Source organism: Pygocentrus nattereri, chromosome 4 (assembly GCF_015220715.1).
Source record: "Pygocentrus nattereri isolate fPygNat1 chromosome 4, fPygNat1.pri, whole genome shotgun sequence".
Taxonomy (NCBI): Eukaryota; Metazoa; Chordata; class Actinopteri; order Characiformes; family Serrasalmidae; genus Pygocentrus; species Pygocentrus nattereri.
This window is the reverse complement of record NC_051214.1, coordinates 26,926,822-26,941,586: the sequence shown is the minus strand read 5'-3', so window position 1 is coordinate 26,941,586 and position 14,765 is coordinate 26,926,822. Positions and strand designations below refer to the sequence as shown.

Here is a 14,765-nt window from a genome sequence, read left to right as displayed (position 1 = left end):
TATATGTGTGTATGTGTATATATATATATATATATATATATATATATATATATATATATATATATATATATATATATATATATATATATATATATATATATATATTGACCCAAGCCTGACAGAATTCTGTCTAAAAATGGAAATTCACTTTTTAGTCCAAACCTGCAGAATTCTTTCCGTAACAAACACAAACCGGCTCATCATCTCCCAAAGTGCTTAATAAAACCTAAATGGACACTGTCAGTCATGTAGTGACATTAAGTACAGATGAATAAAGTCAGAACCAGAGTGTAATGCAGGGTAAAATCTGTTAAATGCCTCAGGCAAGCTGTGAGAACCCGAATGTTAAATTTAAACCTATGTCTGACATATTTCAGAAATGAGCATGACCAGTTGGGTCCTGTTGGTTCGGGGAAATATTTCAAGATCTAACTGTCAGGCAGGTAGTTAATTTATAAATGGAAGAAATTCAGTGCTGTTGCTATGTTCATCAGAAGAGCTTGTCTTATAAAGATGAATGTAAGGGCTTTCACAATAAAAACCCTGATTGAACAGAGAGCTTACCACATTGAAAATCTCTTTCTAGAAAAAAAAAGTTCTCTAAAAACCACTTAGCTGTTCCACAGCAGTGTTGTATGATCACACATTTTGGGTAATATGTGCAGCTTTTTGTTTGAAGAAAGCAATCCTTTGCATTACCAATCCCAAAATTGCATCCTAGCTGTGAAACAAGGTCTAGGTTGTTTGTTGATGTGAGATTGTTGATAGATCAGTGAACTTCAGGTTGTATCAGGACATTCAGTGAAAGAGTGGTCTAAAACTTAAAAGCTGATGATATTAAACAGCGAACTGAATCACTGAAAAAAGTAAATCACTCATACTTAATAAAAACAAAAAAATCCTGTTTCAGGTAGACCATGTCAGGGTCCTGACTCCAGTCTTATTGGTATGCTGTAATGTGAACTGAAGCCAACCCTTTAAGCAAGACATCCCAAGAATAGATCAACAGAAGCAGTTTTTAATGGAATGAGACGACCACTGTGCAAAGCTGAAGAGGTACTGAAACCATTTGGTTGAGATTGGGAAATTTCCTCTGTTTACTACTTTTAATGGTTCACATACTTTTACCTTGTTTGTAGGCACTGATTGTTTAGATGTTTTAGTAAAGATAGTAAAAATATGCTGCAAGCTGTTCTGTCTGCGACTCCTTAAACAAGTAAGCAGTACTTTTATAATCTACTGTTATTATTAGCTGTTATTTATTATAATGACTTCAGTGAAGGTCACATTACAATGATCCATTACCATGTGGTGCTGTACTACTCTTTACTCACTCATGGACTGGAGAAACTTGCCTTTGAACTACTGAATTAAGCTTCTGTTACAGCAGCAGGTTAAAGACTCTCTCTGGTTTGTATCATGCATCTTTAACTCACCAGCTGTCTGATCCAGAAGCTACACTTGTCTCAGCACTCATCGTGTCCCCATGGGCTGCGAGGCTACTTAAGTGAATTACAGACAGACTGCTTGAGGTCTAAAATTCTGTCAGCTGGGCTCCACTGAGCTGTTCAGGGTTCAAAATTGAAGAGTGGAGCTCAGCACTTTTAAACTCTCTGGACAGTAGGCCATAGCGAGGCCAGCCAGCTGCTTATCACTATGCTTATGTTTTTTGTGTCTCAAATACTCAAATGCTCTTCATGTTTAATTTTTAAACTTTTATTTAAATATATTAATTGACGTATTGTGTAAGAGTGGTTGCGGTTATATATTCACACTTTGATCAGTTATGTTGGCAGGCAAATAGGTCTCGGGAGCAAAAATTTTATAGTAGCTTTTCATTGATTCTGGCTTTAGTTGAGCTCCTTCAGCTGAGCAGTCTGTGGCTCCAGTTAGCATAAATCAGAAATGATTTGACTTGGTTCTGTGTTCCCAAGCCTTTAAGCTCAAACATGCCTTGTTGTCATGAAAGCTGCTTTTTTTTTTTTTTTTTTTTTCTTTTAAAACATCAACTCTGACGTTTGGCATTAAAAACGGTGAACCTGGATTTAGTAGGCAAATAAAATATGCTGCAAGAGCAGTATAAAAAAGCAAGGGAGTAATGCGGCCAATGGGCTGGCCATCGTCTGTGCAGTCTGCGGGGAGCCGTGGTGATTAATGGCTGGGGTGAGCAGTGCAGAACACAAGGACAGTGAGTCATCGGCGAGCATCTCTCATCTCACACGCAGGCTTCCTTTACAGCAAGTACGCTGGGCACTGCTCGTCAGTCTCTGTGTCAGCGGACCACGGTTATTCAGGACCGACACCAGCTATTATCGCATGTCTGATAAGGATGAGCTGGTGTGGAATTGGGGGTTGTCATAGTAACCTTCACTTTTTAGGAAGCTGTGTGTCGTAAGAGAAATAGTATTGTACATGAAAATATTACAAAACGTTTAGGCTACTGTCAAGGAACTGAATGCTAACAATGATGTACAGAAACACTTTGTTTCTGTTTGTAGCCGTTTTGTTGTTTTTCCCGAGTGTTTGATTTTTATAGTCATCTCTTAAATCTGATAGCAGGTGGCAGCTCCCCTAGAGCTTTTACACTTCTTGACTCTTTGCACATCTGAAATTTTTTCATTTGTCACTTTATTAAGAACGCCAAAATAGGACCCTTGACCATCATTGAGCTTGAGTACAACACTGCAATCCTTACCCTCAGATGCTGCTGCCGCTGCATGGTCATAAACTACTGTAATTAACCTCTGCCCCACCTGTTTTTCCCGCTTTGTACTATAATACTATAATATTTTATCCTAACAATGTTTGCTATCCGGTATCAACCAGAGGAGGATGGGTTCCCATTCTCAGTCTTAGGTCCTTTCAAGGTTTTCTCCTCCTGTTCTTAGGAGAGTTTTTCCTTGCCACTGTCGCCACTGGCTTGCTCATGGGGTCTCGGACCCGGATTTTCTTTTCTTTTTTTTTCTGTAATACTGATTGTTCTGTAAAGCTGCTTTGTGATGACACCTGTTTTTAAAAGCGCTATATAAATAAACATTGCTTGCTTGCTTGCCCTTGCTCTCACAACAGCCTGAATACTTTGTGGCATGGATTCAGCAATGCTGGAAATATTCTTTAGAGATTCTGGTCCATTGCTGCACATTCATGCTGTGAATATCATGTCCTGCCACAAACGCTCTGAACTGATGACCGGAGAGGCCATTTGGGTACTCTGAACTCATTATGCTCATGGAGCCAGTTTAAGGTAACTTGTGTTTTATGATGAGTTGTATTATCATAGCCACTAGGATTATGGCCATATTGGGGTGCACATTGTCAACAACAACAGTACTCAGATAATCAGATACTAGTATTTAAATTATGCTCAGGACTGAATTAAATTATACAGTCACTATGCTCTCTGTCACTTTGTGTTTTTTCTGTTAAATTCCTCTGTGCTTTTAATTCTTCATCCCATTTTCCATTCTCCTTTTTCTTTTCCTTATTTCTCTAAGCCTTTTGCCACTTATCATCCTTGAATCTCCAAGGGTTCTCTCCATTCGTCCATCCCTCCCTCTCTCTACCCCTCCCATCCCACTGGGTCTCTACTCTACTTGTCTGTCTCTGTGGGAGAGATTTCACTGTGTCAAATATAGCACAGACTGTTCTCAGCCATCACTGTTATCTCATCAGAAATGACCAAGAGGAAACTAGTAGCATGATAGTAAGAGTCATGCTGTGACACTTGTACTGTGACTCTGCTTTAAGTGCTATTACACCTCTGCGACCCTCCTTTAATAAAAACTGATATGCATCTTATCCAGTGTTTTATCCAAGACACTGGAAACTCATAGGATATCGACACACTACAAAAAATTACTTGAAAGCCCAAACAGACCAATAAATGCCCTGTCTGTGTGGGAAAGAGAACTGCCCTGGCTGGGATTCTCCCTAAATGGGAAATGGTGTTGTCTAATCTCTGCGTCATCTCAAAGAATCTAGCACATGTACTCGCTTCAAGCTTATTCACTGAAGGAACTGTACTTCACATGAACAGTGTTTAGTGAATCATGAATCAGATCCTAGTTGTAAAATATGTAAGAATAATTCTAAAGGTACTTATCCTCACTAATTTTGGGATTGCCCAGTTGTTTTGTCTTTATGGAAGTGTGTAGTCAGTGACTTAAGTGATCTTGATTTAGATCCTTGATTACTCCTGTTAAATGATGATTCATGCTACCGATTTTCTTTAACTCAGAGGAGGCTATTGATGGCTTCACATCTGCAAAGAAAACCACACTGCAACTATGGCTTGCACCTGCTATCAATTTAAAACCATTCTGTATTGTATCTTTTCATAATTTAGCCTGATTTTAGATTGTAGTACTGCAAGGATCAACAGAGCAAAAAGTCTAATGTTAACTCTTGGTATGATGTAATCCTAGGTTTAAAGTTATCTTAACCCTTTGCCTTTCTAATTAACTACCACTTTATTTACTGCCATTCCACCCCCCCCCCCCCCCCCCGGTGTGTGTATATTTGTTTGTCATGTTTTTAAATAAGACATAATAAAAAATATAGTGGCTTACTAGTTTTGTTCCCCTATTATCACTCATGCTTGTGGTGTATAGGTGTACCTGACTATATCTTGTTTTTCTGTCTTCCAGGCTCTACACCAGCTGTATTATGACCCGAACATTGAGAATAAGAACCTGGCTCAGAAGTGGCTGATGCAGGCTCAGATTTCCCCTCAGGCCTGGCAGTTCTGTTGGGCTCTACTCAGTCCAGACAAGGTGAGAGCAAAGTGTAGCTTCTACTGCTCTTGTGTGTTGAACTGTACCCTGTTTCCATTTCTCTTTCTGCACTATTTTGTTTGGCTTTACTCCACTTGATCCCATTCGTCCTCTGTTCCTCTGCTCTCTGCTTTTCTTGTTCTGTTCTCTGCTCTTCCGTCAGCTGCATTGTGCTCTACCTATCTGTCCCACTATACATCAGTCCTCTCCAATCTATACTGCCTATTCACTACTCTTCTATTTCATAATGTGCTTACTGTGAAATCTTAACTATCTGTCCTGCTCTATAACTATCTTGTATTTTGATTTGATCATTCATTATATATTTCTTTTTCATTTTTCTACTTTAAATAAAAAAAGAGAGAGATGAGTAGGAAACACTCTTGCACTAGGTCCCAATTTAACCATTTTCTGCTGTTAGCCAATACACTACTTGTTCTCATCCTTCTCACTTGAGCTGTTTACGCCTGATTTCACTCCACATGTTTACTGGGCTACATTCTAAGTGTGACCTGAACTTTCATGTGTCCTGATGCATACCTAATCCTACTGTAACTGATCCAGGCTGGCTAAAAGGAGCATCTTCTTTGCAGGGTCCCAGATTAGAGTTTTATGCATGATGGTTTTCATAGCCTTTGGAACTGAACACGTGTGAAAACAAATGTGTCCTTAGTTTTGCATTTGTACAGTTTGCTGTAAGGCAAACTGGAAATTTTCAAAGTGTTTGTTTACATCCATCTTCCCAAGGGAAATAAACAGGGTTGCACCAATGCGGTACCAATGTTTATACTGGCACGCGATATTGGTATCGGCGAAGGGTAATCCGGTACCCATGGCCGATACCACGAAGCAATTTCTAACAAGTGCATTCATGTCAGTAGGAAGTGTAGACTGATGAGCAGCAGTAAAACAAAAAAAAAATCATAGCCAAATTTGTGTGTCAGTATTTAGTGGAAAGACAGTAGTAGTGGGTGTTGCACCATTTGAAATTCTTGAAGCTATTTGTTTCCCCTATTCAGATACACCAGATGTCACAACATACAAACAGTGTAAAACAACTAACCATGGCAACTTACTTCAACTAGTGAGCAGTGCTTCATCTCCCACTATGTAGTCATTTACAGCCTGAGTTAATGTTAGTGTATGTGTAGTTATTGAGGGAGTGAACATTAGGAAAGAATATGGAAAGAACCGCCAGTCTCTTGGATAAGGATAGTCTTTATTTAGCCTTTAGTAAATCAGCCTTCTAGCTAGGCCTTTGTGTCTACTAGTCCTGCCTGTGGTATACCTCTGTCTTTTAGCTGCAGCAGGCAGCAGTGGGTTCTTGTGGCCTTTTGCTCCAACAAAGCTGAGAAATCCGTGGCTCAGACTGCTACTACTGACAGCGTGAATGACTGTAATATTTACTAAACTCCTTTTGCTGTGACACAATATTTAGCACTGTTTTAGCCGAATCAGAGAAGCTGCTGTGTACGTACAAGTTCAGATCACAGGTTAATGTGTATGTGGTTCAGCTCTGTTTTTAAGTCATTTTGCACAATAAACATATGACACATTTTGCATTTACTTTAGTTGTAATAGCGGCTTACTCAAGGATTCAAACTTTCTAGTTATGTATGTTCTCTAGTCTGCTTTTAGATATATTCTTTTGTCTGAATTTTCTTTGAGGATTTTCAGTGTTATTCTGCTCTCCCCTCTTTTCTCAGGTTCCAGAGATCCAGTACTTTGGTGCTAGCGCCCTCCACACCAAGATCTCTCGCTACTGGGGCGATATTCCTGCCGAGCAGTATGACACTCTGAAGACGCAGCTCTTCTCTCAGATCGCCCTCTTCGCCTCAGGATCCAAGATTGTTCTCACTCGCCTGTGCGTGGCCTTGGCTTCACTGGCTCTCAACATGATGCCCGAGGCGTGGCCAAGCGCTGTGTCCGAGATGGTGCGCATGTTTCAGGAGGAGGGCGGCGGGGTGGATGGCCGCGCCCGCTGCCTGGCCCTGCTGGAGCTACTTACCGTGTTGCCCGAGGAGTTCCAGACCAGCCGACTGCCACAGTACCGCAAGGGACAGGTGCGTGGGGCTCTGGGGCGCGAGTGGGCCGCAGTCTACCCACTCCTTCAGCAGCTACTGCGCCAGCCTGACTCACCAGCACTGGTGAAGGCACGCGTGCTAAAGTGCCTGTCTAGTTGGGTGCTGCTGGACGTGCCACTCAGCGAGAGTGAGGGCCTGCTGGAGGCTGGATTTGCTGCCCTCTCTGACCCTGAGCTTTTTGACACAGCTGTGGAGGCCATCGTCAATGCCATCTCACAGCCCGACTCACAGAGGTAAGGCTAAAGCATTGCTCAAACTTAACTTGATGCTGAAAATAGCTAGCTGGGTATCTCTGGCGCATCCTTCCATTGTTGCCACTTCTCTCGCTCATTGCCATCTATTGCACAAAAGATGTTATTGTTAAAAATACAGTCTTCCTAGCAGCTAAGTCTTTTGCTGCTAGGAACAGTTTGGAGGAACATAATGACAACTTTTTTTTTTTAAATATGTGAAATGCACATTATGCATATGAAAAAATATTTTTCCTTATAATTGCGCGTATTGTTATAAATTGAAACCGATGCTAATTGCAAGGGGTGTTCCAATATTATTTTTGCCCCTCGTTGAAGTCACTTAATATTGAGTATATATGTAATACAGTAATTATAAGTACGTCCTTCAAATATAATTTATTAAATTAATTTAAAAATATAAGTAATATGTAATGAATACTAAATAAATTTAGTAAAACTTGTTTAAAAACAGATTTTTCTCATTGTACATGTCTATTGTACATGCCCTGTCTGAAATGCTTTGTTAAAGCTCCTGTTTTCTTAAGATCCACCTCCTGATGAACCCATTGAGTTCTGAGTGGTCAGTTTGCCTACTCTGTTCTAATTGGTCGACGGCCAGATCAGTGAAGCCCCTACACATTCTGCCCCTGTCTTGCAACCTGTAGACAGTTCCTTGTCTCCTGAGCAGCTGTAAACATTGTGTCTATTTTTCCAGTGGTTCTGCTCTTTCAGGTTGGTAAGAGTCTGATCCAAAAAGTCGGGTCACCTTTCAACATGGCTAAAGAACTGAACAGGCTCATTCCAGCCTCCTGTAGTTGGCATGTTAGGGTATGCCAAGCTTGCTGGTACATGGGCACGTACGTAACAAGGGCAGCTGAAAAACATGGTTTCTGTGGGAAAGTGTTACTCTGTCCTGTGTGTACTTTAGCTTTATAACTTTGAGCTTAATAACTTTGCAGACTGTTTATGTGCACGCGAAGCTATATAACACACTAAAGGAAAGGGAGACACCATGAAAAGCATAATTGGTCACCTTTTAATGTTGTGGACATTAACCCATTAAATAATGCGTAGATTGGCTTTGATACTGATCTTTTTGACTGGGCTGAAAGATCTCTAGAGGATTGTGGCAGTCTTCTAACATTTACAGATACCTGAGATCGTAAAAATCTAGTTGGTACTTATATGAGGCACTTAAGAAGATGCATGACTAGAAAAATGAGAACAAGTGCTCGTAGTGATTGTAGCCTTCATTGCAGTAGTCCTTGAGCTGAATCCTCAAATATATCACATAGAAAAAATGCCTAGCATTTTAGCATACCTCAAAGTAACAGGTACGCTACTGATGCTGCTGATGACATTAAGCCCATTTCACACTAGATGTGGCAGGGTGCGTGTGGTAAACCAGACACAGCGCATACGTAGCGAGGTGAAATCAGTTTCTGCTTGCATTATATTTTCATGTAATACAAATATCTGTGTTGTCCACATATTCCTCCTATAAACATTACATAGGTGACATTAAAAAGATAAACAATAAAAACCTGAGTTGCTGTCATGACTTTTGCTACTTTCTCACCATGGGATGTACAGCTGTATGAGGAGGAGGAGATGCCTGTGGGTTCACAATGTTAATCTACAAAAGATATTTGTGACTTCATCAAAGACTTAAAACTACATTTGTTTATCAGCTTAGATTGTATATTATAGCTTAAACACTGCATTTCTTTACTGTTTCTGCCTAGAAACTGCTGGCATGCAGCGTGCACTTCACACTCCCATTTCCGCCATGTGACGCATGTGGTCAGTGTTAAAGGCTACACTGATTAATATATAGGAGCGTATTGCATGCATGGATGTGCTATGATTACCACGTCTGGTGTGAAGTGGGCTTTAGATTTGGTCCTACACGTTCGCATTAGAGCCTCAAGGTGCCACACATACAGAGGTGGTAATGCAACGTGAGTGAAAAGAAAGGTGTGAGGAAGTATTGAGGAAGGAAAGGGTGACCTACACTGGCCAAAATGGTGATTTGGACGATAGTGTGTGCGTGTGAAAGGTGAAGGAACAGCACTGAAGGAAAACCACAGATGAAGTTTGGCTGAAAGGAGATTGTGTAGACATTTGTGAACGTACAGAGTACTTGTGGATGGATAGGCATATAATATTACTGGAGGTAAAAGCTGTCGGACTGTGTGTGTGTGTGGGGTGTGGGGGGTGTGATGAGCATGCACACATGCACAGTGTGAAAGACGGGGATTGTGAGAGACATGAGCCAGACAGCAGGAGAGTGAGTGATTGGGTAGTTACACTGGCATGGAGGGGAGGCAGGAAAACAAAGCTGAGCTGAAACGCAGACACATCAGAGAACGAGGGGAAACGAAGGGACCAAGGGAGAGCAGCCGAGAGGGGTTGGGAGAAGGGGAGGTGGGGGTAGTGGGGGACATTTCAAGGCTGGCTGGCGTTTCCATGGAGATAGAGCAAGAGAGCGATGTCTTACGCTCTGGTTGGTACAGACACGTTAAACTCACCCCCCCCAACCTTTCCTCAAAGAGAGCTGGAAAGACCAAGAGAAAGGAAGCACTGGATGAAGAGAGGTTGAGTTTAAGACCAGGCCTTTATCTTTCTTTCAGGAACGTTGTAATTCTTATGTAGATGGCAGTATAAGTACAAAGGGGACAGGAATAAAGAGAACATTAAGTGAGAGAAAATAAGCACAATTAACAGTACAAAGCATCTATAAAGCCCTCCACCATTTATCACATGTGTAGAAATACATAGTACATAGAAATAGTCCTGTCTCGAGGGTGTTTTGTGCTGATACAAAATCGGCTCATGTGTACCTTGTACCTGTAACAGTGTTGGCACGGTGTTCTATCTAGATTGATTAATGTCTCACTGTTTAGCCTATGTACGGCTGCATGCCTGGAATGACTTTGGAGGCAGAAAATTAAAGTCTGTATAAAGCAGTAATAAATGTGTTTGTCACACTACAGAAAAATGTTATTAACCACACAGCTAAATTTGAACTATTAAAAAATGACAAAGTATATAAATCATGTTTCAAAATCATGAAAAAATATATACAAATGTTTTCTGCTCTTAAACACTGGGGGGTATGTTCACTGAAGGCACTGAAACCATGCCCAATCACAGGAAAGGTACAGCCTCTCTGAAGGCTTCGGCTTCAGCTTTGGCTTTGTATTCACCCAAACATACGCTGTTTGAGGTAGAACAGGAGAATTTGAGCATGAAGCTGGTGAATAAGAAGCCGACTTCAGCTTCGTACTAATGTTAGCATATCCATTAGCTCGCTAGGTTACATACCAACACAAAGCTCTAGGAGCATTATTGGACTTGTACATCCATATTTGTTTGAGCTACTAGAGCCAGAATTCAATTGAGAGGACACTGACCTCTCCAAGAATCAACCCCATTCCCCACAGTCTGCAACAGAATGTTTTTTTTTTTTTTTTTTTTTTTTTTTCTCTCTCATTTATGCAACTTAGCAACAGGTATTACTGTCCAGCATAACCTGTAGAACAGAACACATTATGCAACCAAGCTTGAGAATCACTGATGTTAAGTGTACTCTAGTTTTTATAACTTTAGTGTTAACGGGGGGGTCATGCTAAGTATGGCTCCAATGCGTCATCAAGCTGCGATTTTAGCCCCCCAGCCCACACCCCAAACAAAAAAATCCTGAACACGAAACTGATAAACAGGTTAATGGTCTAACTCTACAGTTCAGTGCTGCAAAGTTCAGTCTTTTCCCATGTCTTCAGCAATTATTTTTTAACATGTGTTTAGAAACAAAGCTTTGAATTTCCTTACACAGACTTTAAGAGGAGGAGATGTGACATTTGGTGAAAAGTGAAACTCTCTCAATTTTAGCAAGCTGCATTCTGACCAACATGTGATTGTTTCTAATAGGATAACATGTAAAATAGGTTACTAATTACTAATTTGAATACAACTTTTGTCTTTTTTAACAGGTGCACTAAATCGTGTCTTCAGCTTTGGTCCTGGAGAACCAGTGTCCAGCACAGTTTGATCATTTCCTTGCTCAAGCATATCAAGCATATCATCTGGCAGATGCCAAACTGTACTGGACACTGGACATCCAGGACTGGATTTACCCCTGCTCTATATCCACCTATCTGTTTTTATTTTCCCTGCTGCTTATATGAATCAAATCTTGCTTGCTCAACAACTAACGGCCAAAAGCTGACGTTATTTTTCCTTTGTTTCTTAGTATGAACCAAAAATAAATCCCTCTCCGAGCACAATAAACAGCTGCTCCAGAATAAAGACAGTTTGTTGCATGCCAAGTAACAGTAGAACACCGTTTTTTTCTGGCCACAGGTTCAAGTCATCATTAATATTGTGCTTAGTCACAGATACAAAGGCATGTATGTAGGACCGTATACAGAGGGTCTGAGATGAGGGAAGAAAGACTTGGAGGTTCACAGCATCCACCTACATGGCAAATGTGTTATATCTTCAAGCAAGTTGCTGAAATGATGTGGCTGCATGATTAATCAAATGCATTGGAACGTTAGTCTCAAAAAGCTGCAGTATTGTCTTTAGCACTTTTTGCAGTAGCAATCTGAGTAGCTAAGGCCTGTGACAAACAGCAAGTCGCGAGTTCACAGATTGCAGATATGATTGTTTTAACAATGCATTCTGGGTGACACTGCAATTTTAATATGAATTTGCAATCGAGCAAAATAATATTTATATTTAGCATGTATAGAGAGCCCTAATACATCACTGAACAGGTACTGCAGTGTGTCTCCAGTCATCCATGTCATTGCTATGCGTTGCTCTGCGTTACTGCTGCGTGTGTCCTTGGAGGCATGCTCTGATATTTCAGCTGTTACGAATTACGGTAAGATGGGCCATATGGCAGGGCGTGCACACAGGTAGAGCCGTCTGGGCTTTGTTTCAATCACTGCTTTCCCATCAGCTTCCTGTATATCTCGGAGTACACACCGACTCCATACTTTTGAGTATTTTTCTTTGATATTCCTCTGTATCTGACCTGTTGTTACTGGGAGATGGTTGTAATTTCCTTGACCTGAGTACTGCCTTTTAAAGAGAATTAAACCTTTTAGCGCCAATCGTGCAGAGTGCAGTAGTGGCAGCGAAGCATCCTTTTTGCATAGGAATTTTGTTAAAGTAAGACTATATGGATTTAATGAGGCTTGTCTGTGGCGCTGCCTGAGTGTTTGTGAGTGTGTAAATGTTTGTGTGGTGTTTGAAGGAGACAAGAAGACTGATGACAATGACAAGGCAAGGTCTGTGGTCCCCACCCTACCCCAGTGCAGAGAGGGGGAGGAGTGGGTGTGTCTCCTGTTCTGTTCTGTTTATCTTTCAGTACTGATTCAGTGTGAACTTGAGTATTTATTGATGGCAAGTATCAATCTAATACCAGTGCAAAATATAAAGCAGGGCGGCAAGTAACTGTTAATTCCTTACTCAAATAATCGGTCCATTATGATTTAAATAAAAATGTTCACTTATTAGTTTGTCAGTAATCAACATTTAAATATTCAACCTGATTTACAAGGTATCATTTTAAAAAAGAAAAATAATGCAAGCATAATTTCTTCTTTGTTTCTTTTTCAACATTGTCAGACATAAAATCACATAGATAAAAGAGGATGTTTAAGGGTGTAACAATTTTTGCATTGTTCCTGAAAATACTGTTCAGTATGAAAGTTGCAAAAAAACAATAAAGGAACACATTTCTGTCTAATGATAATGCAAAGCTAAATTAATTTTCTGTGTGGATGGAAAACTTCAAGCCTGAAATTATAACCTCACAGAATCAGCACATCAACTATGTCAGCAAAACAGTAGTGACTATGTGCATGAGACCTGGTTTTTAAAATTGAAAAAAAAAAAACAACTTGCACACAAAATCCACAGATGATCTCCAGCTTGGAGAAAGTTCCAAAAACTCTCACTGTTTCAGGTCAGTAAAAGGTTTTCAAAATGTACTCATGGTAGTGGAGTCGCATATTATAGCCGTGCGTTTTTGATAGATGCTTTCGGAGTCTCACATTAGCCCCTCAGCCAATGTTGATTGTGTAAATAAACCAGTGTTCTGTTGTGCTATTGTTCTATTAATTAAAAGCAGACAATGACGCGTAATACTACAGTTTTTCGTGCCTAGGTGTGTGTGTGTGTGTGTGTGTGTGTGTGTGTGTGTGTGTGTGTGTGTGTGTGTGTGTGTGTGTATACAGGGCAGTCGTGGGCTGGAGGTTAGGGTTCCAGCCTCGTGACCGGAAGGTCGCCGGTTCGATCCCCAGAGCTGACAGCACATGACCTGAGGTGTCCTTGAGCAAGACACCCAACTCCCCGGGTGCTGCGGATTGCCCACTGCTCCGGGCAAGTGTGCTCACTGCCCCCTAGTGTGTGTGTGCTCGCTAGTGTGTATGTGGTGTTTCACTTCACGGATGGGTTAAATACGGAGGTGAAATTTCCCCGTTGTGGGACTAATAAGGGTCACTTAATCTTAATCTATATATATATATGTGTGTGTGTGTGTGTGTGTGTGTGTGTGTGTGTGTGTGTGTGTGTGTGTGTACACATACATATATATATATATATATATATATATATATATATACATACATACACACACTGCTCAAAAAAATAAAGGGAACACTCAAATAACACATCCTAGATCTGAATGAATGAAATATTCTCATTGAATACTTTGTTCTGTACAAGGTTGAATGTGCTGCCCCAAATTCATCAATCACACACAAATCACACACAAAATTAAAGTGGAAAAACACACTACAGGCTGATCCAACTTTGATGTAATGTCCTTAAAACAAGTCAAAATGAGGCTCAGTATTGTTTGTGGCCTCCACGTGCCTGTATGACCTCCCTACAACGCCTGGGCATGGTCCTGATGAGGTGGTGGATGGTCTCCTGAGGGATCTCCTCCCAGAAATGGACTAAAGCATCCGCCAACTCCTGGACAGTCTGTGGTGCAACGTGGCGTTGGTGGATGGAGCGAGACATGATGTCCCAGATGTGCTCCTCTGTGCTACCTCTGGCGAGCAAATGGAGGGCTGTGCAGCCCTCCAAAGAAATGCCACCCCACACCATTACTGATCCATTGCCAAACCGGTCATGCTGAAGGATGTTGCAGGCAGCAGATCGCTCTCCACGGTGTCTCAAGTGTGAAGAGCACAGGGCGCCAGTGGCGAATTTGCCAATCCTGGTGTTCTCTGGCAAATGCCAAGCGTCCTGCACGGTGTTGGGCTGTGAGCACAACCCCCATCTGTGGACGTCGGGCCCTCATACCTTCCTCATGGAGTCGGTTTCTAACAGTTTGTGCAGACACATGCACATTTGTGGCCTGCTGGAGGTCATTTTGCAGGGCTCTTGCAGGGCTCTGGCAGTGCTCCTCCTGTTTCTTCTCACACAAAGGCGGAGGTAGCGGCCCTGTTGCTCCTACGGCCTCCTCCACGTCTCCTGGTGTACTGGCCTGTCTCCTGGTAGCGCCTCCAGCCTCTGGGCACTACGCTGACAGACACAGCAAACCTTTTTGCCACAGCTCACATTGGTGATGTGCCATCCTGGATGAGCTGCACTACCTGAGCCACTTGTGTGGGTTGTAGAGTCCGTCTCATGCTACCACGAGTGTGAAAGCA

General features: G+C 41.5%; 1 protein-coding gene across 2 annotated transcripts in view; it reads left to right on the top strand.

Annotated features, from left to right (window-relative positions):
- ipo13 (importin 13) overlaps positions 1-14,765 on the top strand; it is a 55,953-nt gene that overhangs the window by 9,342 nt on the left and 31,846 nt on the right. For both annotated transcript variants that reach the window (XR_005130218.1, XM_017688450.2), the window contains exons 2-3: positions 4,647-4,772; positions 6,479-7,089. Coding sequence is in view for 1 of the 2 variants with exons in the window: in XM_017688450.2 (XP_017543939.1) it covers positions 4,647-4,772; positions 6,479-7,089 (737 nt within the window). In the remaining variant the exon portion in view is untranslated. The remainder of the gene's footprint in view (positions 1-4,646; positions 4,773-6,478; positions 7,090-14,765) is intronic.